The 27,256-nt window shown below is 40.7% G+C and overlaps 1 protein-coding gene and 1 long non-coding RNA gene across 9 annotated transcripts in view; one reads left to right on the forward strand and one right to left on the reverse strand.

Annotated features, from left to right (window-relative positions):
• The window catches only part of PRELID2 (PRELI domain containing 2), an 88,934-nt gene that overhangs the window by 60,450 nt on the left and 1,228 nt on the right, over positions 1 to 27,256 (reverse strand). For 2 of the 8 annotated variants that reach the window (XM_064277751.1, XM_064277744.1), the window contains exons 2-6: positions 12,938 to 13,119; positions 12,046 to 12,103; positions 9,310 to 9,383; positions 8,517 to 8,544; positions 7,404 to 7,564 (exon numbers count right to left, since the gene is read on the reverse strand). In XM_064277751.1, the coding sequence (XP_064133821.1) occupies positions 7,404 to 7,564; positions 8,517 to 8,544; positions 9,310 to 9,383; positions 12,046 to 12,103; positions 12,938 to 13,119 (503 nt within the window). Of the gene's footprint in view, positions 1 to 7,403; positions 7,565 to 8,516; positions 8,555 to 9,309; positions 9,384 to 12,045; positions 12,104 to 12,937; positions 13,120 to 14,392; positions 14,522 to 24,962; positions 25,229 to 27,256 lie in introns of those variants that run through there. The other 6 variants (XM_064277765.1, XM_003404823.4, XM_064277738.1 and 3 more) reach the window with 6 other exon arrangements.
• LOC135228820 (uncharacterized) lies at positions 13,317 to 18,475 on the forward strand. The gene is made up of 3 exons (XR_010319694.1): positions 13,317 to 13,475; positions 16,115 to 16,358; positions 18,193 to 18,475. It is a non-coding gene; the product is annotated as an uncharacterized LOC135228820 (long non-coding RNA).

Genomic DNA, 27,256 nt, shown 5'->3' on the forward strand with positions numbered 1-27,256 from the left:
ATTAAAACAAATACATATCATCAAGGATTTCATTTTACTTGGAGCCACAATCAACATCCATTGAAGCAGCCGTCAAGAAATCAAACAACATACTGCACTGGGCAAATTTTCTGCAAAAGATATCTTTAAAATGTCAATAAGCAAGGATGTCACTTTGAGGACTAATGCACACCTAACTCAAGCCATGGTATTCTCAGTCACCTCATATGCACATGAAAGCTGGACAATGAATGAGTAAGGAAGACTGAAGAAGAACTGATATATTTGAATTATGGTGCTGGTGAAAAACGCTGAATATACCATTGACCACCAGAAGAATGAACAAATCTGTCTTGGAAGAAGTACAGCCAGAATGCATCTTACCTTCTTAGAACCAAGGATGGTAAGACTTCGTCTCATGTACTTTGGGCATATTATCAAGAGGGAGCAGTCCCTGGAGAAGGCCATTATGCTTGGTAAAGTGAGGGTCAGCAAAAAGAGAAAGACCCTCAATGAAATGAACTGACACAGTGTCTACAACAATGGGCTCAAACACAGCAATGATAGTAAACACGATGCAGGACCTAGCAGTGTTTCGTTTTGTTGTACACAGGGTCTGCACGAGTCAGAACCAACTTAACAGCATCTAACAACAACAACATGGGCAGGCAACTTCTACCCTTTCTACATATACTGTCTCATTTAATGCTCACAACAACCCTGTGAGCCAGGGATATTATTCCCAGCATACAAATGAGGAAACTGAGGCATATAATTACAAAGTTGCAGAGGAAGATTCTAGCCACGACTCTAGTCAGTCACTGTGGCACAGGGCAGGAGGGGCCTTGTACCAGCCTGAGGAAGCCAGGCTTGGTTCTGTGACTAGAGCAGGTCTGTAGACTGGTGACGAATGAGGCAGATATGGAAAGATAAAAAGCCATGGGGCTGCTTTAGTTCCTGCTAACTTTCCAGTTCCTGGCTCCTTCTCCTTGGGAAGCAAAATCACTGGTATAGAGAGATTCCTGTACTGTTCAAAAAAATGTTCCTCATTTGCAGTGGTAAGTTTCTACTACTTCCAAAGCAAAACAAAGACAATGGGCACCACAGTTAAGACGAAATGTGTAGCGGGAACAAAGGTGTGCAGCATTCTCTTCTCCAGTTTTTGTTTTTGTTTTTTCAGGTGCCCACCCTTCTCCAATGCAGTTCACGTGTTTCAGGGGTAACTGACCTCACCCCCAGCTCTAGGGGCAGATCCTAACCTGTCAGACAATAGCCCATATCACTCCTCTAATCACTCTTATTGGTCCAGGCGGAAGCACGTAATCTAAGTTGACCCAATCAGATTCAGGGGAAGGTCTTTTTCTTTCTTTTTTTTTAACTTGTTAGGGAGAGGGATTCTCTTCCTCTCACAGTTGTCTTTCCCTCACTAAATGTGGACAAAGAAGTATATTAACCCTAGTTAATATACTAGTTAATTAGCAGCCATAAAAAAAAAAAAACCCATCCTACCTTGTACAAGTTACTTAACATTTCTAAGCTTCAGTTTGTAAAAAGAAAAATAATGGTTCCAATCTCACTGAGTTGTTGTAAAGATTTAAATGAATTTATATTTTATACATGTGTATATATACACACATACATATATATGTATACACACACACACACACATATATTCACTTAGAACAATGCCTGGCACATAGTAAACTTATGTAAGCGTTGGCTGGTATCAGCTGGCTGAGTCAGGGCTACTGTTACGTGCAGTGAAAAGCAGCCAAATTGATAAAAGTAGTAGAGATAAAGTAAGTAGAGGAGGATTTCTCTGGGGCATGGAATGCCAAGAAGGGTTCTGGAAGAGTTGGGTTGGTGAAAAAATAATATCACTCTTTCAAAAACAGGTGGAAATCCCATGCCATAAAAACTGCAGGGAGAAATGTCATGTTAAATTAGTAAAGGAAGAGAGCATATTAGAAATAGCTGGTGTGTGATGGTACAGACCAGGGGAAAGGAGGATGCAACTAGCCCCAGAAGCTGTCACAACTGTAGAGATGTCAGGGAGGAAGCCAACATTAGGGCTACGTAGACAGATACAGAGCAAGGCTTAGTCAACTTCTACAAAAAAAAAAAAAAACCATTTCAAGCCGCTCTATGAATTGAGCTGACCAGCCATGTACAGGGACAGAATGACATCTGGTTTCCCATCACACATCCATACCTGCTAACCAACACACAGCTTGAAGGTCTAATTTTAGGCTCAGCAGCTGTGACAGGTTTGTTTTGTTTTGTTTTTCCTTTTAAAAAAAAAAAAGTCCATATTTCATCTTCTGGCTGCAGTGGCTAGATTACTGTCACATTCCCTGGCAAAGGAAGAGAATGAAAGTAATCATGTGTCCTTCTTTCTTTGACAACTGCCCCCCTACTACCATCACATGCTCATTTAGATTGTCTGTCTAAATGCCTTACTAAATCCATGTCAAGAACTAAGAAAACACAAGTTCCCTTAAGTGTGAATCACAGTTTTCATCACATCATTGCGTGTTCAAAAGCCATGTGGCTGCCTGCTCCCAAAAGAATGCCTTAGCCTGGCATTCAAGTACTCCACTGGTCTTACATAAATCCACCCTTTATAAATTTCCATGGTCCTCCCTCACCAATTTGCTCAAGGTGAAGTCCAAGAGACATGGATTCACTTTTTGTATCTTACTTTATCACCTGGGGCAGGTTATTTAACCTGAGCCTCAAAAACATTGCTGGTGAAGGATCTAGCTTTGACCTTGCCATAGAGTAAACCCATTGCCATCGAGTCTATTCTGACTCATAGCGACTGTATAGGACAGAGTAGAACTGCTCCCATACGGTTTCCAAGGAGCGGCTGGTAGATTCGAACTGCCGACCTTGTTTTCGTTAGCAGCTGAGTTCTTAACCATTGCGTAACCAAAACCCGTTACAGTAGAGTCGATTCCGACTGAGCGTCCCTATTGCGACCCTGTAGAGTAGAACTGCCCCCATACGGTTTCCAAGGAGCGCCTGGTAGATTCAAACTGCCGACCTTTTGGTTAGCAGCCGTAGCTATTTACCACTATGCCACCAGTGTTTCCTAGGCACTGCGTAGGTGTCAGTAAGTATTGGCCTATTGTGTGAATAATATAAAAGAGAGTGTTCTGGAGATGACTAGAACATAACAAACCAAAGAAAGAAAAGTATAAATCGGTACAGCCTTTTTATAGAGGAATGCAGTAATATGTATCAAATAGAGAATGCACATAACCTTTAACCCAGAAATCCCACTTCACTCAATCTACCTGAAAAAATAATTGCGTTTAAGTGGAGATGTCATCACAGGGATGTTCACCACAGCGTTACCTGCAGCAGCAAAAACATCGGAAAACAATCTAAGTGTCAATTTGGAATAGACAGAGAAAGATGTAAACAGACACTATCTCCAGGAATTGGGATGGCTTTGTTGTTGTTGTTGTTTCATTTCTTCCCTGGAATATTTTTACAGGTCACATGTACCACTTTTTCGAGATTTAGAACAACTATTTCCCAAAAATAATTTTTAAAAACCACATAAAGAAATAAAAGGTTCCTGAAGGAGGTTTTCCCAGAATTCTCAGGGCCTATTACCATTCGATATACCACTGAGGAAGGAGCAGTTGAGCTTTAAGACTAGCCAATAGTCCAAAAAATCTGAGGAAATTAAAACTGAAATTAAGTCAGACTGCTGCCCAAATTACTTTTTTTTTTCTTTTTGCATAAAATCAGACTATACCATCCTTTTACTAGTTCTGTGTACAAAGAAAAAAACTCTTCTCCGGCCACCCCCTTTTTAACTTAATCCCAGACATCTATGTTCTATGAAAACCACGTCATGAGGGAGACTGAGGAATAGGGACTTGGGGCGAGGGGGGCAAACCCACCTCTGCCACTAATTAAAAAAAAAACATTGCCATCAAGTCGATTCCAACTCATCGCGACCCTTTAGGGCAGAGTAGAACTGCTCCCATAGAGTTTTCAAGGAGTGCCTGGTGGGTTCAAGTTGCCGACCTTTTGGTTAGCAGCCGTAGCTGTTAGCCACCACGCCACCAGGGTTTCCCTGCTGCTAATGGGACTCAGCATTTACACTCGTTCAGTGGGTTGTGGGATCATCCTAGAATAAGCAGCACTAAATCCGTTGCCATCAAGTTTACTCTGACTCATGGTGATCCCATGTGTGTCAGAGTAGAACTGTGCTCCATAGGGCTTTCAATGGCTGATTTTTCAGATGTCGATTGCCAGGCCTTTCTTCTGAGGCACCTCTGGGTGGACTTGAACCACCAACCTTTCAGAACAGCTGAGTGTATTAACTGCACCAAAGTTATAGAGGACAATAATGATTTGGACAAATGTTAGGGCTTAAGGACGGATTTGGGGTTTTTGGGTTTTAGTTATTTAGGCTTGAGGGCTTTATTACTTTCATATAAATGATAGGCTTATAAAAAAAATTCAAACCATACAGAACAATAACAAAAAAACCACAGTAAATAGCCTCCAAAATCATATTTCACAGCAACAATCACTGTAAACAATTAGTGCTAGTTATGCTTTGTTTTTTATTTTAAACCTACCTTCAAAGGAATTAATCATTTCTTGCACGTTATGTTGACAAAAATAAAGTATTTTAGTATTATACGCTGACAAACTTGTAGGGAAATGAACATCTTCCTGTACCATTATGAGAGTGTAAATTAGTGTATTAGCACATTGAAAGGCAATGACAGAAACACACTGACAGCAAACTATATAAACTAAAAACAAGCATGTCCTGAGACCCAGTCATATAATACCCATTACCAGTCACTCCCCATGCCTTCTTCCTTCCAGCCCTGGGCAATCACTAATCTACTTTCTTTCTCAATGGATTTCCCTATTCTATACATTTCATATAAATGGAATAATACATGACCATTTGTGTCTGGCTTCTTTCACTTAGCATATTTTCAAGGTTCATTCACATTGTAGCATAAATAAATACTTGATGCCTTTTTATGGCTGAATAATATTCCATTGTATGGATATACCCCAACTGGTTGTATATTCACCAGTTGATGGACATTTGGGTTGTTTCCACTTTCTGGCTATTGTGAATAACGCTGCTATAAACATTCATGTACAAGGTTTTATGTGGATATGTGGCTTCAGTTCTCTTGGGTATATATGGAGTAGAATTGTTGGATCAAATGGTAATTATATGCTCAGCTTTTTGAGGAACTAGCAAATTGTCTTCCATAACAGCTGCATCATTTTACATTCCCACTAACAATGCATGGAGCGTCCAATTACTCCCCATCCTCGCCACACTTGTTATTATCTGCTTGTTTTTTGTTTTTTGGTGTGTGTGTTTGTTTTTTATAACCATCTTGGCGGGGGTGAAGTGGTATCTCACTGGGTTTTGATCTCCATTTCCCTAATGACAAATGATGTTGAACATCTCTTCATGTGCTTATTGCACATTTGTATATCTTCTTTTGAGAAATGTCTATTCGAATACTTTGTCCATTTTTTAACTGGGTAATTTATCTTCTTATTCTTAGGTTGTAACAGTTCTTTTTATAGTCTGGATACTGGGCCCTTATCAAATGTATGATCTGCAAGTATTTTATCTCATTTTCTGGGTTGTCTTTTCACTTTCTTGACACTATCCTCTGAAGCATGAAAGTTTTTAATTTTGATGAAGTCAGGTGTATCTATTTTTTTTCTTTGGTTATTTGTGTTTTTGGTGTCATATCTAAGAAACCATGGCCAAATCCAAGGTCACAAAGATTTACACTTATGTTTTCTTCTGAGAGTTTTATGGTTTTAGCTCTTCCATTTAGATCTTTGATCCATCGAGTTAATTTTTGTATATGGTGTGAGCCAGGAGTTCAACTTCATTCTTTTGCACAATGAAAAAACTACTCTTTCCCCCACTGAACTGTCTTGACATACAACTTTTTAAAATCTATTTTAAATGTTCTAGAGCTTGATTGGGCAATGGTTACACAGCTGTGTTTACAACTGTCAAAATTTGTAGAATTGTACACTTAGAAGGGTGAATTTTACTGTATGGTAATCATACCTCAATAAATCTAACTATCAAAAATCTACTTTAAAGAAACATTCACATATATTATATGGAGCCATATAAAAGATACAAATATTTCACCAATATTGCAGTACAGTTTTTAATAAAGAGAACTTTGTTGTTGCTGTTGTTAGGTGCTGTCAAGTCAGTTCCAACTTATAGGAACCCTAGGTACAACAGTACAAAACACTGCCAGTTCTGCACCACCTTCACAATCAAAGAGAACCTAGAGACCACCAATAAAACATAGTATAGTCAGGGGATTGAATACTATACAACAGTTCATGGGAGTAAGCTAGATCTACGTGTATCAAATGAAAAATCTCAGAAATATTCTATTAAGTAATAAAGAGAACTACACAGTGATTTACAAACCATGAAAGCATGCAGATAAAAATAACACACAAAACCATATTATATGGGCTCTGTGAGTATATATGTATGTACTGTTTGTATAATAACCCACTGCCATCGAGTTGATTCCGACTCATAGCTACCCAATAGGACAGAGTAGAACTGCCCCATAGGGTTTCCAAGGAGCAGCGGTTGGATTCAAACTGCCAACCTTCTGGTTAGCAACCGTAGCTCTTAACCACTGCACCACCAGGGCTCCATATCTATAATAGTATATATAATATCTAAAGATATTTTTTAAAGGTTTGGAAGAATGCTTGGCAAACTTGTAACGGTCACTGCCTCTGGAGAGGGCAAGAAGACACCAGGATTGGGAGGGGTGGTCAGAGAGGAGCTGAGCTGTCATATGCCCTCCAAAGGGAAATGTAGTTGTTAATTACTTGTGTGATTAAAAATTAATAATATGGAATTTGTATGACAAAGTATCCCTGAGTTTACACTGCATAGGGGACACTAAGCTTCTGTTAAGGGTGAAGAAAAAAATCTGGAAACAGATAATGGTAATGGTCGACCAGGATAAACATAACTGATGTCACTAAATTGAACACATGAAGAATGCTGAAACAGAAACAATTTGTTACATACATGTTTACCGCAATGAAATAAAACCAAAAAAAAAAAAAAACCATTGCCGTCAAGTAAATTCCGACTCTTAGAAACCTTACAGGACAGAGTAGATCTGCCCCATGGAGTCTTCAAGGAGCACCTGGTGGGTTCGGACTGCCGACTTTTTGGTTAGTAGCAGTAGCTCTTAACCACTATGCCACCAGGGTTTCCACGATAAGATAAATAAAATTTTTTAAAGTATACAAGTTTAAACAGATGTCATGAGCATAGAATCATAGCTTTTTAATACGTGTGCTCATAGGTGCATCCTCATTCCAACACACACATACACAGGTGATCTTACCAATTTGGATTTTCCACACTTTCCCGGAAGACAGACTCTTCCTTCATGGATGCGTATTGTGTCCATGTAAGGCAGTGACTCCGTATAGCCATGCTTCTTTCCTGAGGATTGAGCCATGATTCCTCTTCTAACTGGATACTGGGTATCTTTAAAATGCTCACCTGTCCAACAGAGGGAGAGAGGTTTCACAATTCAGGAAGAGCAGGCTCCCTAAAGGCGTGCATCTGGATTTGCTCTCAGCCTAGGATAATTAAGCGGACAAGTGATCCTGACATACGGATGGCAGCTCACCAGTGACTGCGAGCCCTTGATCATCAAACATACCGTGACCTTCCTAAATGCTGCTGAGGACATGCAAATGGCCCAGGATTTATGCAGGCTGTAGAGTCGCTGGCCTGATTTCCCTAACTGCTAAACACTAAGTAAATTACCAGCCTCCTTCATGTCTCCTCTCGGGCTGGTTATGGCCTTCTTAAATTGATGGATTCTAATTGGGTCCACTTATGGACAGTCACATGCAGGACATTATCAGGTAAAATATTTTCTTCATTTTAAACTCTGTCCAATACCTAGAAGTGTATGCTTTTCTAGGTGGAGTTGACGTGGAAAACTACAAAGGCAGAATTGTTCAAGTCAGAGGTATCCTTAAATTATTTAAGAATTGAGATACAAGACAAAGTTGAATGCCTTTTTAAATAATAGATTTAAAGTGCGTATATAGGGCAAAGACAGGCTATACACTCTGTGGAAAAAGCCAGTTATAATTCGCTGCGTACCCTACAAAGCATTTTACCATCTGAAAAAAAAAAGAAAGTTCATTTTCATTATCATATCAGCTTCCTTTTCATGAAAGAAGCGACAGAGTCATTTAACCCATGATAAGAAAGTGATGGAAGCCACCATTTTTTCTATATGCGGCACAGCAATTTAATATGGAAGCTAATTGCCAGGAGCCAAGGTGGGTTCTACATCACACATAGAATCACTTCCAGGTTGAAACAACCATCTGAGACGTTTTAAGACCCTCTCCTCTTACATCCTCATAATTCTAAAGGTTCTCCCATTAACAATCCCTCTGTGGTTCAGGCAGTGCAATTAAAAATTTCCACATACCTTTTTCCAGTATAGTACCACCAGGATGCTTAAAATTTCAAAGAGAGAAAACAATTTGCTATCATGTAGACTTTGTCTTCATCGCTATTACTTTATAGAAACACACAAAAAGACTTACAAAGAGCACTGAGAACATTGTACTCCCTGAAATACTCTGCTTTGTCATCTCTGACAGTGAATTGGAAACTGGAGCTTTCATCTTCCTTACTAAATATTAGGCTAAATATTTACAATATGCCCACTTCTGATTATTCTCCTAAAAGTCATTTCTAACCTTGGACAGATTAGAAAAGATGGTCACCTCATGAAAAATGCCCAAGGTATCTTTAAAATAATTGTAAACCAATCATCTTTAAGTCTACTGAGAGCACCCCCACCCCACCCCACCCCCCAAAAAAAGGAGACAGAGAAGAAAAGCTATCGCCACTGTATCTACCAAAACTGAAGTTGGATATGAGAGAGCTTCTTTCCTCTGAACGGATGTGAGGTAGGAGAACTGGGAAAGTTCCAATGCTCCTTTACATCAGAAAATGATATCTCTTTGAAAGGTTATGGAGCCCTGCTGGGGCAGGGGTTAACAGCTCCGCTACTTACCAAAAGGTCAGCAGCTCGAATTTACCAGCCACTCCTTGGAAACCCTATGGGGCAGTTCTACTCTGTCCTATAGGGTCGCTATGAGTCAGAATCCACTCAACAGCAAAGGGTTTAATGGGGTTTTTTTAACAGGTTGAAGAATTATTTAAAAACTGTCCAATGCAATACCAAATCTGGTTAAATTCTGAAATGCATTTACCTTCCTTAAAATTTCTGGAATCACATTCTGACAGACTGCAATCCTCTTCCTATAGATGATTCCTGTTGAAACATCTGGAAATAAAAAAAATTTTACACTCAAAAGAATTAATGAAGGAAATGTATTCGTGTCTTAATGTCAATAAAACTTTTAACGTCAATCTCAATTTCCTTTATGTAGAATTCCTACAGAAAATGCTTAACTCAAAACCATTTCCATTACCACATTTCTGAGCCAAATCTCTCCAAATGTACTTATCTGTGATCAAGGAACAACAGTAAAATGTCTACTCACACTGTACATTCTAAAGCCAAATATAAAACAATCACAAATTATTCACTGCTCTACACCATTAATGGCAGCAATCCAACAACAAAGCAGCCATCAAGCTCTGACTCAACTCCAAGAAACAGAATCTCTTAACAAAAATATGGAGAATCTGATTCTGCCACACTCTGCACCAAACATGTTTTTAAGTACATATTTCTGTCTATAATTTTCATTATTTTATTTTTTAGTATTTATTTCTGGCTACAAAATTTAAACCTGTACGTAATTCTATGAGTCATAATCAACTCGACTGCTATGGGTTTGTTTTGGGTTTTGGTTATAGGTAATTACATTAGCCACACTCTTCTCTATCACACAGGAGTAGGCCCTCCTGGCTGGGACCATTCTGTTTTGGAAGGAAGTTTCTGGCATAGTACCAGGAGTATAAAAGACACACAATAAATATGTTAGCAAAAAGGGAAACTGAGGCAGAAAAAATATATAAACTTCAGAGCGCTGTTGTTTGCTCTGTGAGTTACTGTGACTCAGCCACACTACCACAGAGTCTCTCAAAGCTCTAGCTATAGTAGCCCTAACCCCCTGGTGCTAACATCCTGACAGCCCCAGATAAAATGAGAAAGTGTCTCCTCTGCTCTCATGGATTGAATTATGTCCCTCAAAAAATGTGTGTATCAATTTGGCCAGGCCATGATTCCCGGTATTGTGTGATTTTCCTATATGTTGTAAATCCTGCCTCTCTAACGTTAATGAGGGAGGATGGGCGGCAGTTGTGTTAGTGAGGCAGGGCACAATCTTCAAGGCTGGATTGTGTCTTGAGGCAATCTCTTAGACTATAAAAGAGAGAAGAGAGCAGAGAGATGAGGGGACCTCATAACACCAAGAAAGCAGCGCTGGTTGCACAGCATGTCCTTTGGACCCGGGGTACCTGCGTGGAGAAGCTCCTAGTCGGGGGGAAGATTGATGAGAAGGCCAACAGAGAGAGGAAGCCTTCCCCTGGAGCTGACACCCTGAATTTGGACTTTTAGCCTACTTTTCTGTGAAGAAATAAATTTCTCTTTGTTAAAGCCATCCACTTGTGGTATTTCTGTTATAGCAGCACTAGATAACTAAGACATCTGCCCACTGGGATTCCCTCTGGCCATCTCCTGTAATGTTTGCAGCACACAAGCTTAAACAGGATTAGCCACTCCCAGAGGTAAAGATACCCCTTTGTCAACAGTAAAAATTACAATGAACATTTTTATCTTTCTGTGATATGGACACATTGTTCTCTCATTTGATCTTTACAACAACCTAAAGCAGAATTATTTTCCCATTTGACGGATGAAGAAATTGAGGCTCCGAGAAGTTAGGTATGCAGCTGTTAACATAATCAAGAATTGAAATTACTCGTCTGATGCCAAATCACAAGGTTCTTCACTGAGTGCAAATATGGAAGTAATTTTTTAAAATATGTTTATATAGTTATAGAAGTGTAGAAAATACACTCACATGTAAAAGTTTTATGTTCACCCAGCACAGGGAGGAGCCCAGTGCCACATAATGACCAGTAACATCTCACATTTTCTCAGAGGGCTGGAGAGAAAATTAGACCTGGGCCTGGGAGACTCCAAAGGTTCATAAATTGATAATGTGCATTATTACAACTTCCTGAACTGCCCAGTTCTCAAGTACAAATACTGCCAGTCAAGATGCTTCTGCTGGAAATGGGGATGGAAAAGGTCAGTGGAGATTCCTACACTCCCATCCAGGGATTGGTACACTTTTTCCGTAAAGGGCCAAACCCAAATCAAACCAAACCCACTCCGTCAAGTGATTCCAACTCATTGCAACCCTACAAGATAGAGTAGAACCGTCCCCATAGGGTTTCCAAGGCTGCAATATTTACAGGAGCAGATCGCCAGGCCTTTTCTCCTGTGGAACAGCTGGTGGGCTTGAACAGGCAACCTTTCAGTTAACAGCCAGAGCATTTAGCCGCTGTACCACCAGGACTCCTCAATTATTAGATTAAAAAAAAAAAAAAACAGTGCCGTCGAGTTGATTCCGACTCATAGCGACCCTATATAGAAATAGTAATAGTGTCTACACTATACGTCTGAAGATTAAAAGAGTTCATAAAGGTAAGAGCACCTCGTACATGTAAGTGCATTAAAAAACATTAGCTGTTACAATTATATGTTGATTAATAATTAATCAATTATTAATTTAGAAAGTAACAAAAGTGTATTAGGCAGATCTTCAACTGCTATAAATGTTGGGCATTCTAAGTGCTAGATCTTTCTAGCACTAGATCTGTACCTCAGGTACAGAAATACATTTGTTTAAGACCTAACAGTTCACACACAACAAACACACAAGTATGCACACACACATACATATTTTTTAAAAGCGTCAGTATCACCAAATGATTGTCACTGAACTTGAGGGCATACTTGGAGAGCTCACCTCTTTTTTCCTCCACAATTTTCACAGAGAGGACATTTTTATCCATGGGGTTGGGATACTAAAATGAAAACACATAAGGAAGAATTACGACCCATCTTCTTTCAAAGTGAATTATATTAGTAGTGACCACAGTTATTTACAGAACTAATGTACATTTTCCAAGCAACTTCAAAGTAAAGGTCAGTTTTCAATCAAGGGTCTTAATTGTACTATTTTGCGATGGTAGGTGAGATGTTATCATCTATTGGACATGTATGAAATCCAGAGGAAACTTTCTTTAGTTCAGCCTTGCTCTGGATAGGGAGGGGGCTGAGGTTAAGCTAATTAATTAATAGCAATACCATTAATATTAAACCAGACTAACATAAAGCAAGAATATTCATTGGGTCAAAAACTGTGATAAATGCTTTACTTGCATAATTTTACATAAATCTCCTAACATCCCCTCTGTTGTGATTGGTTTATATGATATCATCATCTCCATTTTTCAGAAATGGAAACTAAATGAAGATCAGAGAACTTAGGGTCACCTAGCTAGTTAATGGTGGAGTCAGGAATTTAAGCCAGCCTGTATGTTTCAGAATGTATGCCTTCACTACTGTCCTATAGCACTGCCTGGTAGCTGGGTGTCATGGATTGAATTGTGTCCCCAAAAAATATCTGTCAACTTGGCCCAGTATTGTGTGACTGTCCACCATTTTGTCATCTGATGTAATTTTCCCAAGTGTTGTAAATCCTACCTCTATTTGGTTTTTGGTTATGCTGTTTATAAGGTGGGATTAGCGGGAGTTATGTTAATGAGGCAGGACTCAGTCTACAGATTAGGTTGTGTTTTAAATCAATCTCTTTTGAGAGATAAAAGAGAAACGAGCAGAGAAAACACTGGACGGACCTCCACCACCAAGAATGTAGAACCAAGACGGGAGCATGTCCTTTGAACTCGAGGTCCCTGTACTTGAGAAGCTCCTCGACCAGGGGAAAATTGATGACAAGAGCTTCCCCCAGAGCTGACAGAGAAAGAAAGCCTTCTTCTGGAGCTGGCACCCTGAATTTCCACTTCTAGCCTCCTAAAGTCTGAGAGAATAAACTTCTGTTTGTTAAAGTCATCCACTTGTGGTATTTCTGTTAAACAGCAGCACTAGATAACTAAGACACTGGCTCAGCACAACAGGAGGCACAGAAGTACACGATACCAGGCACATTTAAAAAAAAAAAAAAGAAAAGTTACCATCGAGTTGATTCCCACTCATAGCAACCCTATAAGCAGAGCAGAACTGCCCCCAGAGGGCTTCCAAGGCTGTAATCTACACGGAAGCAGACTGCCGTGTCTTTCTCCCACAGAGTGACTGGTGAATTAGAACCACCAAGCTTTCGGTTAGCAGCCCAGCACTTAACAACTGCACACCAGGGCTTCTTATGGCAAGCACACAGTAAGTATTTAATATATATTTAATTTGTTGATTTCATTCCCCTGAAAGTTAAATTGTAACAAAGCTGTCTATCATTTCTGTCCTAGGCAATTTACATACATTATCTCAGTTTAATTCTTAAAGGCGTTCCATGAGACATAAGTTCTTTTTCTCCCTTTCATATATGAGAGAAACAAGGCTCAGATAAATTAAGAAACTTGCTTAAAATCACTCAGCTAATGAGAGAAAAGACTGCAATTTACCCCCAGATGCTTTCTGTCTGCCTTTTTTTTTTTTTTTTTACCTCCCCTCAAATCACCTCAAAGTTAATCTAACCCAGCTCTTTCCACTTCTCAGATGTGAAAAGACAGATCTAGGGAGGAGAAGTGACTCGTTCACAGTCATGGGGCAAGGTGGCTGTTGACCCAGCCCTGCTGAGCTCCACTGGGCCCTTTGCCCCAAGGTTTACTGCTTCACCATCTCACCAAATCTGAAAAGAGAATTAGAAGGTCGTCTTCTCTAGGAAATAGTAAGGTGCTGAGGGATAGGCCAGGGCAGTAGAGAGGCTGAGGGGTGGCAGAAGAGGTGCCCTTCTCTTGGTGAGCTTGAGCCTTATGTTTTCGGAAGCCCATGGAATGGTGTACAAAACTATGGGTGTGGGGGCTCCCCAGCCCTGCAGAACACTCGTGTATGTATGCGTCACTTATTTTTCAAGGACAAGGGTTCATCATTTTCACACATTCTTAAAGGTATCTGTGGCCCAAAAAAGATTAGAACATAAGTTCTGTGAGGGCAGGAATATTATCTATTTCAGTCACTCCCTTATCTCCACCACCTAGAAGAGTGTCTGGCACAGGCTAGGTACACAGTAGGCATCCCATAAATATTTGCAAATGAAAGGAAGAAAATGAATGATTTAGAAGGTAAACCTTGCTGACCTCAGGGATCAGTTTCTAAGATAAACTGCACTTCATTCTGAGACCAATCTGTGAAGACAGCCGTCCTCAGCTGCCTCAAATGGTAAGTGCTGTCATTCACTTCCATTCTGGCAACTGCAACCTGGAAAACTAATCAAAAACATGGTCTTAAAAATGTATTCACTCATTCATTCATTTATTCATTGAGTTTTGCTCTAGAAAGAAACGCTCAAAATTACAATGTCTTCACTCTTGAAGTTTATCCCTACAAAGACACCTGCCCAGTACGGAGGGCCATGCTTGGATGTCTGCTCTTCAGGGGCTCTTCACTTACAGGGTATGGAAGAGACTTGAAACTCACACCGTTCTCTGAATGGTATGTGCGTGAATTAGAACTTTTACACAAAGGTAAAAGGAGATTATTTCCTTTACTGCAGTTCAGGCAATCTATTTTATGTCCATAAATACAACCTGACTGAATATTATAAACACACTGTCAGTGGCAGAAAGATTAACTGGTTACCATTGAACCGATATCAGCTCACGGCAACCCCATGGGTGCAGAGTAAAATTGCACTCCATGGGGCTTTCAAAGCTGTGATCTTTTGGAAGCAGACTGCCAGGACTTTCTTCTGAGGCACCTCGGGGCTAGTTCGAACCACCAATCTTCCAGTTAGTAGTCAAGTGCTTAACCTTTTGTGCCACTCAGAGGCTCCATAGAAAGATTAAAAAGCTAAATTATAAAAGAAGTTGACAATGTAATGACCAGAGGGGCATAGTGATATAAGTTTTCAAGTTCTGATTAGTTCACTAAGTTATCAGTGTAATTCCTAAAGATTAGAAATGCAAAAATTTCACATTTATGTAACTTTAAATATCTGCCTATTGAGTCAAAGGGTATTGATGTGAACAGGAGTGAAAGTTCTTGATCTATTCTTCATTTAAGAGTTGTTTCGTACCTACCATGCCAGGCACTGTCCCAGGCACTGAGGATCCAGTAATGAACCAAAGTTCTAGCCTCTTAGAGTTTAGGTTTTGGTTGGGGAAACAAACGAACAATAAATAAACATATCAGGTGTGCTCAGGAGAAAAATAAACCTGGCAAAGGGATAACGGGGAATCATGACGGGGGGACATTGCAAAATAGTGAAGTCACCTATCATACGCTGCTTGTAAACAACAAACGTAAAATGGAAATTTTATTAGCTAAACATAAGAAATTTTTATCATTTGCAAGATTTTGCTACACAACTACTTCTGGTGCTAAACAGACATGAGCCTCAAGTTTCCAGACAAGAAGAAATTAGTCTTAGGGGTTTATTTACAACAGCAAACTACCATCACATAAAAGCCACATTATTTTTACCTTTTTTTTTTTTAATATTAAAGACTTCTTGTACTGAGGCTCCCCCTACCTGGCATTACTTGAAATAATCTGATGCCATCTTGTGGTAACTTGTATATTCATAATTTAATTAATGAAAATTTCTCTAACGTCTGATAATAAGGGGTTGAGGGAGGGAAGGCTGCTCAAAGAGGGTTACCAGAGGGTACACCAACTCTGGAAGACAGGAAGCAGGCGGCCAAGTTTTTGTTGACACCTTTTTAAACACGGTGTGGCTGTGGAACCGGTAGAGGCTGATCAGGATGAAATCCATCAAATATGATTGAGTGCCTACTGTGTCCATGCTGGGTGCAATATTAGAGTCTATACCACATATATATCTCGTTTGTTCTTGTTAGCTGCCGTGGAGTCAACCCCTGAATCACGGTGATTCCATGCACGGTGGAAAGAACAATACCCGGTCCTGCACCATTCACATTTTTCAGAAGTAGATCTTCAGGCCTTTCTTCCTAGTCTGTCTTAGTCTGAAAGCTCACTGCAACCTGTTTGGCATCACGGCAACACACAAGCCTCCACAGAAGGGCAGTGGCTGTGCATGAAGTACATTGGCTGGGAATTGAACTCACGTCTCCTGGATGGAAGGCAAGAATTCTACCACGGAACCACCCATGCCCATATATCTCATTTAGTTCTCACAAAAACAAGTGAACCTGTTAACAAGTATTAAGATAGAGTCTTGGTATTAAAAACATGAAGCCTGTAGTCAGGCAGGGTAACACTGGGATTTTTTACTCCCCAGGCCACACTAGGGACTCTCATGGAAGCAAAGTGATCTAATGGTCCAGATACCCACCAAAAGCCCTGGCCTTCCTTGATCCCGGCTCAGTGCATCACAAACTTGAGTGTACATAAGAATTACCACACACGGCTGTGTGCATATACTGTGCACACTATACTTCATGGGGGGTTATGAACGATTTTTCAAGGCACATTTTGACTTCATTTTGGCCTTACTCATGCCTCCTACTTTCTTTTTTTTTTTTACTTTTTTACCAAACTCTGTAAACTAACTCTCCTCCCTTCCCCTCAGGTATGAATCTATTGTGAATATCACTGTATAAAAACCAAAACCAAAACCAAACCCGCTGCTGTTGAGTCGATTCCAACTCATAGCAACCCTATAGGACAGAGTAGAACTGCCCCATAGAGTTTCCAAGGAGCGCCTGGCGGACTCGAACTGCCAACCTTTTGGTTAGAAGCTGTAGCCACCAAGGTTTCCATCACTTTATACATTATATATATGTAAAGATCTAAAAAACAAAAACAAACCAGTTGCCATTGAGTTGATTCTGACTCATAGCAACCCCATGCCTTTCAGAGTAGAACTGGCCTCTGTAGGGTTTTCAATGGCTGCGATCTTTCAGAAATATATCACCAGGCCTTTCTCCTGAGGCACCTTTGGGTGGATTCAAGCTGCCAACCTTTTGCTTAGTAGCTGAGTGCTTAAGCATTTGTGTCACCCAGGGACTCCATGTAAAGGTCTGACAAAGGAAAAACGTAGACTCTTCTACAGTGTAATATACCCTTGGCTTTCATTGATCTTTTATGTATTAAAAGGCAAGAGACAAAAGAGCACATGAATCTAGATGAAAAACAAAACAAACACAGAGCTATGAGAGACCAAGAAATTGAGTCCATCTAAGGAATAACATTCTATATATTTTACTCATGGAAGGAGCTTCATGAAGATATGGCATTTACCTTTCTTATTTACTAGGAGAAAATGTCTACAAACTTTCAGAAAGCCTGCAATTGAGAGTAAAGAGTTGCTAAAATATCAGCATTCCATGAGCTCAGAAGTCAATGCCTACCTTTTATTGCTCCCTTAAAAGGGATTAATAACCTCCAAAGAAGGCACTGCCACCAACTTCCAAATGGGGTTATCTGAGGGAGGGCAGGGAGGCAGCTGAGCTGACAGGTGTGTCTGATTATATTCTTCGGCCTGAATCAGGTACCAAAAAAAAAACCTGTTGCCATCAATTCTGACTCATAGTGACCATACGGGACAGAATAGAACTGACCCATAGGATTTCCAAGGGACAGCTGGTGGATTCGAACTGCCAGCCTTTCGGTTAGCAGGTGAACTCTTAAACCACTATGCCACCAGGGCTCTGAATATGATACCGGAGGACCTAAAATGAGTCTGGTATGTTAACATAGCTGTTTTAAAATCACTAAGGGAATCTTTGCTACCCAGGCTGCTTCCAAACATGTACATGCAAAGAGACGGGGCAGCTGAAAAGAGACTTGATGTGTAGCTACACAAAGAAATCACTTTGGGCTGTACTAAATTCCTTTTATGAGATACATGCAATAGTCTACCACAGAAGAAAAGTTGACTTTATAACAAGATCAAATGAGTCATCAATTAATCAAAATTTCACTGATCAAGGACTGAAAATGTTTATGTCGACAGATGTTTTGAATGGCTGTTCATTGGTCTTTCGGAACAGCAGGATGACAAAGTAGAAAGAACAGAGGACGACAAGCCAAGACATGCAGACTGAGATGCTGCCATCTGTGAAGCTGGATGGAGAGCCACCGGACGACCCTTAAAGACCCTTCTGGCTGGGGCAGCCTAGAATTCTAAACAAAGGCCAACCAATATTACTGTGGCCACTCTCTTTCAAAAATGTTCCAATAATCTACAATGGCATAATAAAGTTTTTTAATAAGGATAGTTTAAAATTGTGACACAAAGTTATACTCCCTTATTTCAACATTAAATGCATATACCCAGTGCATTTAAAGATACAACACAACACAAAAAGATACAGAGTCCATAAAATAACTGATCAGTACCATTTGAAAGTACCATGGTCCAGACAGACAAAGCCTGAGTAACTGTCCCACACTGGAGGAAAACTAAGAAGACGTAACAGCTAAATGCAATGCGGGATCCTGGATTGGATTCTAAACAACAACAAAAAAAAAAACCCATTGCCATCAAGTCAACTCCAACTTACAGCGACCCTATAGGACAGAGTAGAACTGCCCCACAGGATTTCCAAGGCTGTAATCCTTATGGATGCAGACTACCACATCTTTCTCCCACAGAACAGCTGGTGGGTTCAAACAACCAACCTTTCAGTTAGCTGCTGAGTGATCTAACTACCGAGCTACCAGGGCTCCTCTGGATTGGAGCCTAGACTGGAAGTTTTTAAAAGTACTGATTCACTCTTTGGAAGCAAACCCAGCGATCGTTTATTGAGTAGCTACATGATGCCAGGTATTATGCTTTAAATCTCTGTCTGCCTTACTTTCTTCATCTGTAAAATGGGAATAAACACCTACTTTAAAGAGTTGTTAAAGAAATTAAAGGAAGTAAGTTTACATAAAGCATAATACCTGGCACCATGTAGGTACTCGATAAATGATAGCTAGGTTTGTTTCCAGTGAATGAATTAGCACGTTTAAAAACTTAAAGTTTCAAGACTTTATCTTGCAATTTACTGCGGGTGTGGCATTAAGTATACTGCTAACATCCATTTGCAATAGAAAAATATTTAAGTGATGCTTAAAAACTTATTACCAAACCGATGGCCATCACATTGACTCTGACTCATAGTGACCCTATAGGGCAGAGTAGAGCGCTTCCAAGGAGCAGCTGGTGGATTCAAACTTTGACCTTTTGGTTAGCAACGAAGCTCTTAACCACGGTGCCACCAGGGCTCCAAAAACTCATTGGGAGATTAATATTTCTAATTTTCCTAGACTAACAAAACCTCATAAGCACATGCTTTATCAATTCAGAATTTGTATAAGATACAAGGCCTCACTGACATTTCCCTCCACACTAGCGTTGGGGAAAGCGCTGCACCAGAGTAGGGTTACTAAAGTGAATATTCAGTTTTAAAAATGCAAAGATTGTTTCTAGGTATTTTTAAAGCTCTCAGAGATTGGTAATTAAAGTACAAACCTCTGGGAGCCATGAAGGTTGGCTAAGCCCCTGAAACTATTGCCCTGAGGTAATCTTTAAACCTTAAAACAAAAATATCCCCTGAAGTCATTGTAAAACCAAACAAGAGTTTAGCTAACTAGTAAAAAATGTTTGTCTTGGGCATTACACTCTTTTAAGCATTATCTATATGGGATCAAACTCGAAAGATTAGATAGGAAACTTAGGGGGCACGGAGTTTATATTAATGGGGAAGGAACAACTCAGAAAAGGAGAGTGAGAATGTTTACACAACTGGAAGAATATAATCAGTGTCACTAAATGGTACACGTAGAAACTGTTGAATTGGTGTATGTTTTGCTGTGAATATTCTCAACGACAACAAACTATAAATAAAATTATATAACAAACAAAAAAAAGAACCTCCCCCCACACTATAAGTCTTATTTGCCCCTCTAAAGGCGCTTACAATAAAAATTAGTATTTCCCTTCATCTCCCTTGACAGTGAGCCCCTTGAGGAGAGGAACGCGTTTTTCTTTATCTTCACATCTCCCGAGGACAAAACCATGCATGTCTATTAGCAGACAGACATGTGACGAATGGTTAACAACTGGTACTCTGACAGTCAGAAATCTTTTACACACTGATTAAACCACAACCTCCACTAGATAACTTACTAAATGTGCCTAAAAATTATTTAAATAGCATTTTAAAAATAAACCATTATTCAAAATGTACCTTTATCCATTCTCTCTCTCCCCTGTGTTACTCCAACTTAGTGACATTTTCTGCAGACTACCTCTCTCAACTTTTTATCTTCAGGTTCGTGGGATAAATGTAATAAATTATTGATGTCATTGCTATCACCAAAGTCCATGGGTGACACAAATGATTAAACTCTCCACTACTAGCCGAAAGGCTGGTGGTTCAAACCTACCCAGAGGCACTTTGGAAGACAGGCCTTGCAATCTGCTTCCAAAAGCTTTGAACACCCTATGGAAAAGTTCTACCCTGACATACATGGGGTCACCATGAGTCAGCCAATAGCAACTAACAAAAACAACATCACTGTTACCCTATGATTCAACAAAGATTTTTAAAGTACTGTGTGCCTGCATTACACCAGGTACATTATATGCACCTGTATGAATTTTTCCATTTAATTTCCCCAATAACTGTAGAAAATAGTTATTCTCATTTTACAGAGGAGGTAACTGAGGCATAGAAAAATGAATTGACTTGTCCAAGCTCACACAGCTAGTGCCACTCCATCCCCCCATCTGACATCTGAGCCCATGCTCCTCATGTCTGCGTTCTTCAGGGCATGTGAAAGAATAGGAATAGGAAGGAAAAAGTAAAGGAAGACTATTACCGGGGCTGGGGAACAAAGAAGATAAGTAACCATGCTGTTAAACTGGGCCCAGGCTTTGCCAAGTCCATTTATTTTGGAGTTACAGGTTTACCCCAAGTATTTCTGGAGCTCAGCAGGGAGAGATGTCGCACACATGTAAGTGTCAGATTTGCAATGTAAAAAGATAGGATCAGAAACAGAAACGTTATGAATTACCCAATCAACTTTCTACTCTAAATGGAAATAGCCGTCCATAAATCTGCTTTATGAGCTTAAGGGTAAACACTGAAACAATTTTGTTCAGCACATCAGGCTCCAGGCTAGAATAAATAAAACCCAAGATAACTGTGTGGAAACAAAGAATTATTTTAATCTGTCCATTTTATCACAGTACCCAAAGTAAGGAATGTTGCTGAACCCCACACTGAATTCAGTCTGAAATTTCACAGGGCTAAACCCCAGAAGCGAGTTCCTCGGTGGTGGAAACGTTTAAGCACTTGACTACTGACCATAAGGTTGGTGGTTTGAACACACCCAGAGGTGCCTCAGAAGCCTAGCAATCAGCCACTGAAAACTCTACAGAGCTCAGTTCTAGTCTGACACACATGGGGTTGCCATGAATTGGAATCAACTCAAAGTAACTAATTTAAACCTCACACACACACCAAAAAAAAAAAAAAACAGTTGGGGTCAAGTCAACTCATAGCGACCCCATGTGTGTCAGACTAGAACTGTGCTCCACAGGGTTTTCCAGAGCTATGACCTTTCTTTTATGACCTTTCAGAAGTAGACAGCCAGAGTTTTCTTCCAAGGCACATCTGGGTAGATTCAAACCACCAACCTTTTGGTTAATAGCTGAGTGCTTAACCATTGGTGCCACACAAAGACTCCTGGTTTAAACCCCATAAGAGTGTATTTCATTCACTCATTCAAGGATTTACTGTGTACCTACTATGCTCCAGGATCTCTTTGGGTGCTTGGGATACATCAGGAATAAATGACAAAACTCGCTAACCATGAAGCTTATACTCTATTCACAATGACTCTTCTGCCTATAGAATAAAAAGAAAATCAACATAAACAATTCTATAGTAAGAGAAGCTATAACTTCTCTGTCCTCTTTTTAGATAAAACCAAGAAAATCAAGTCAACACAATGGCTCTCTGGGTCCCTGATCTGTTTTAATGACTTTAAATTCCAGGTAGATGAAATTTACAAAGATGATCCCTTTGAATTCAGCTCCTGAAAGGCAAGCCCATTAAACAGGCCCATGTGAGCTTCCAGAAATGGCATCTCTTCTACACTGCCACATGAATGTGTACAACAACGCTGTCGTTCACTTTACAGATGATTTTAAGTAAAATGAAGAAAATGGCTGTAAACGATGAGAGATAGAGAAGTGTCATACAAAGAAAGAAATCAAAATACACTGTCAAGCACATTGACACTATAGTTCATAGAAAGAAGAGTTTAGCATCCAATGAATAAACAATTTGGGGTTCTCAGCATTCCTCCATGAAGAGTTTGTTGAGAAACACTACATTCCACGAACAAAGAGTATTGTGCTGTTTGTTTTCAAGGTGTCACTTAGCTTGCAAAGCATGAAGCTAATATTTTGCCTGTGGTATCCAACAGACAGGTGTAAGAAGAGCAAACATTCCTCAGGTTTTAAAAATAGTCATACATTATAACTTGGAAGGCAGGTCCTAGCATACCAAAAGCCAGAGATCAAGTAGACTCTATTTAAAATAGAACTTCTTCAGCGCTAAAGCTGCGTCAAACATACCGCTGTACAAAATCAGATTAAATGCTTCCCAGAAATCCTCATACGATTGTCCCTGCTGCCAAGTGCTTTCCTTTGAAAAAAAAAAAACACGTATTTTGCCAATAACATAATTCTTACTACCTTAAGCTTCTAAAAAGCTTACGCTTGTCAAAGTTGCTAGACATTGGATTCTCACCAGCCACCCTGGAAGGCAGGTGGAGTAGAAGGCATTACCATGTTACAGAAGAGAAACTGAGACTGCCGGGTTGTTTTATAGAGTTGTGAATGTTGCTCACCACACTGGGGCTCCCAGTCAAGCAGGCCACGGCAGGGTTACAGCTACCTAGAAGGAGCACCTGTTTCTAATCCACATAAATTGCCCCGTTTAGATTTGGCAAGCTGTGAGGCTGTGTGGACGATCTCTGTAAACTAGTGGTGGTAGCATCAGAACTTGTCTAGCTTCCTTAGGTATAAGAACCCTCCAGCACACGGCACTCTTCACTTCTCTGCAGGGTTCAATAATTCAGTGCAATGGCCACACAGAACTCACAGACCATACTTAATAGTAGTTAAACGGTTTATTAAGGAAGTAACAGGGTACAAAGCAGGAGCAGGAAGCACGCAGGCAAAGTCCGGAAGGCTCCCCCCAAGTGGAGAGCACATCTTCCCTTCTTCAGCGCAGGACAGTTCTCTCAGTTCCTCTCAGCTGTGCAAGCAGGCAATCTCTTCTCTCTGCTGTGCATGCCCCGCCAGCCATGCGGGCTGCCTCTCACCCCCTCGTGGAGGCCTCTCTGGCTTCAGCCTCCCCACCATCTGCCTCTCCTCTGCTAACTGACCCTGTTATAAGCAGTGTAGTAGTTTTGTTCAGCTCTCTTGCGTGCATTCCTGGCAGCAGGTTTCTGCTGTCACCACCAACTGCTGCAGGGCCCCTTCCAGGCCTCTTACGGTCTTCAGTGTTACAGACCTTGACCCATGCTACAGCTAGCTCTGTTAGGAGGTTCCTCACCTCCTCCCTCTCTGTTTCTTCTCTCTTCCTGCCTTTCTGACCTTTTCACCTTTCCTGCTTCTTTCTTCCTTCTTTCTGACTGAAAACCTCCATGAGGTTGACTACATTTACAGCAAACTGCTGGTCAATTTCAAGGCACGGCCTTCCCACCAGGGCCATAAACTGACCAATCCCCTCTTGGTACTTGGTTCTACTTCATTTGCCTAGTAGGCTATAGTTACTTCATGTGCATAAGTATACTGACCAGTCCCTGCAAGGTGCATGCTTTAAATAACAAAAGATGAAAATTCTCACAACAAATGGATTTATTGACATCTGATAGTCACACAACCCCACCCAGGGATCACCCAAGAGTTGCCTTGTGAATAGGCGTGTGCAACTGTAATGTCAAACCCATGATGTTAATACTGTCCCACTGCTAGGCTTTCCATTTGGGATACACACCTCCCCTTTCCCCAGCCCTGCCTTTCAAAATGTCCTTCTGAGTCCTTGGGCAAGGTTCTACTACTCTTTCTTCTGCGTCATTCTCTAATCCATAGCATACTTACTATGTGCTAGACACTTTGCTAAATATTTTACAAGAATTTACACCAGATCCTAACTGAATGCAACTACAAAGTGACCTCAGCTATGCCACACACAGCGCAAAAACTGCCCAGCTGAGCCCAGTCAACCCACAAAATGGTGAGAATTAAAAAAGACTGTTGTTGGTTCAAGACACCAAGTTTTTGAGTAACTTGTTACATGGCAACAGATAACTGAAACACTTTATATTCTCACCCTAACACACATCAAAGCTATACACTTATTTCAGGCACACTAAGTCCACTCAGGTGAGAAAACTCTGAGAGAGGATTATGAACAGAAAACTGAGACTGGATAAAGAGCACAACAAAGCTGATTCTGGAATACCATTTTATTCACTGGACAAACATCTGAGTGCCTGTTTTGAGCAAGGCAGTACACCCTGCTGATTAGGGGTGTGGACTCTGGATTCAGACTTGTGTTGAAATCCTGGCTAGCTGTGGGAATTTAGGAAAGCTGCTTAAACTTCTCTGAACCTTGGTTTCTCCAGATTGTGAAATGGAAGTCAGTTATAACTTGCTGAGGCATCTGAGAGGAGTAAACCTGATAATTTATAGAAAGCACGTCCTCTTCTCCTTACCTGGGAAACTGCTATTCATGCTTCGGCCATCATCTCATGAACGTCACTTCTTCCAGGAAGACCTTCCTAATGACAATCTTCATGGACTTCAGCAGGTCACTCTGCTTTACTCAGTTCCTTTGTAACTACACATCATCAATTGGAATTATGTGTTCATTTGTTGATACTTTATTAATGTCAGGCTCACAGGCTAGAGGCCACCTGCTCCATGAGAAGAGGGTCTGTCTCGTGTGCCTGCCATTGCATTTCTAGCATCTGGCACAGAGCTGAACATCCAGGGGAAAAAAAAAAGTTTAAAAACATCTGCTGAATGAAAGAAAAGCACTTAGCCCAGAAGCTGACACGTGGTGAGTGCTCTATACGTGAGAGCTTGGCATTGTGCTCCGTGCTTCTGCAAGAGCCTGCCTAAAGAAGTTTAGATTCTAGTAGGGGAACAAGACATGTACAGAAGTAACTCTACGACACTACAAACAGTGGTCAGTGAGGCCTAGACCTGGGAGTTCTGAGAAGGCAGAGATCACCTCCTGATGAGGACAATCCAAAAGGACTTCCAAAGGAGCAGTGGCACTGGAGAACCCACATTCCAAAGTGCCAGTCCTAGCAAAAGATGGAGTGGTGGGTGTTTGTTTTGGGGGTCTAGAAGCCTGGCCTAAGACAAAATCTATTCCTATGTATGTTGAGCAAATAATTTGAGAAGCTGGACTATATGAAGAAGAACGCAACAACCAGATTGGAGGAAGACTCATTAACAACCTGCGTTATGCAGATGACACAACCTTGTTTGCTGAAAGTGAAGAGGACTTGAAGCACTTACTGATGAAGATCAAAGGCTACAGCCTTCAGTATGGCTTACACCTCAACATAAAGAAAATAAAAATCGTCACAACTGGACCAATAAGCAATATCATGATAAATGGGGAAAATAGTAAAGTTGTCAAGGATCTCATTTTACTTGGATCCACATCAATGCCCATGAAAGCAGCAGTCAAGAAGTCAAATGACACATTGCACTGGGCAAATCTGCTGAAAAGACCTCTTTCAAGAGTTAAAAAGCAAAGATGTCACCTTGGGGACTAAGGTGCATGCCGTGGATTGAATTATGTCCCCCCAAAAATGTGTGCATTAACTTGGTTAGGCCATGATTACCAGTATTCTGTGGCTGTCTTCCATTTTGCGATTGTAATTTTATGTTAAAGAGAATTAGGGTGGGATTATAACACCACCCTTACCCAAGTCACTTCCTGATCCAAGGTAAAGGGAGTTTTCCTGGGGGGTAGCCTGCACCACCTTTTATCTCTCAAAGGGAAGCAAGCAGAGAGTTGGGGACCTTATACCACCAAGAAAGCAGCACCAGAAGCAGAGCACATCCTTTGGACAGGGGGTCCCTGCACCTGAGAAGCTCCTCGACCAGAGGACAAGGGCCTTCCTCCAGAGCTGACAGAAAGACAAAGCCTTCCCCTGTAGCTGACACCCTGAATTTGGACTTTAACCTACCAGACTGTGAGAAAATAAATATCTCTTTGTTAAAGCCATCCACTTGTGGTATTTCTGTTATGGCAGCACTATATGGCTAAGACAGTGCTCTTGACCCAAGCCATGTTATCTTCAATCACCTCATATGCGTGCAAAACCTGGACAATGAATAAGGAAGGCCAAAGAAGAAGTGACGCATTTGAACTACGGTGTGGGTGAACAATCTGGACTGCCAGAACAAATCTGTCTTGGAAGAAGTACAGCCAGAATGCTCCTTAGGAGTGAGAGTGGCGAGACTTTGTCTCACAGATTTTCGGAATGTTATCAAGAGGGACCAGTCCCTGGAGAAGGACATCATGCTTGGGAAAGTAGAGGGTCAGTAAAAAAGAGGAAGATCCTCAACGAGATGGACTGACACAGTGGCTGCAACAATGGGCTCAAACATAGCAATGATTCTGAGGATGGCACAGGATCAGGCAGTGTTTCTTTCTGTTGTACACAGGGCCGGATGAGTTGGAACCAACTCCACGGCTCCTAATAACAGCAACAACAGAAGCCTGGTCTAAGGCAAAATCTATACCAGGTCCATCATTCATTCATTCATTCATCAGATTTTTATTGAGTGCATAGTAGGAGCCAGACACTATTCTAGATATCGGGGATCAAGGAACAATATAAAGAAGTTCCTACTTTCACAGAGCTGACATCCCACCCATGAAAGGCCTCCATAGCAACACCATGTTAACCAGCATCCTATTCACACTTTTGTGACTTGGAGTCCCAATTGTATCCTCTCCTATAATGGAAATCCGGCCTTACCA

Source organism: Loxodonta africana, chromosome 2 (assembly GCF_030014295.1).
Source record: "Loxodonta africana isolate mLoxAfr1 chromosome 2, mLoxAfr1.hap2, whole genome shotgun sequence".
Lineage (NCBI taxonomy): Eukaryota > Metazoa > Chordata > Mammalia > Proboscidea > Elephantidae > Loxodonta > Loxodonta africana.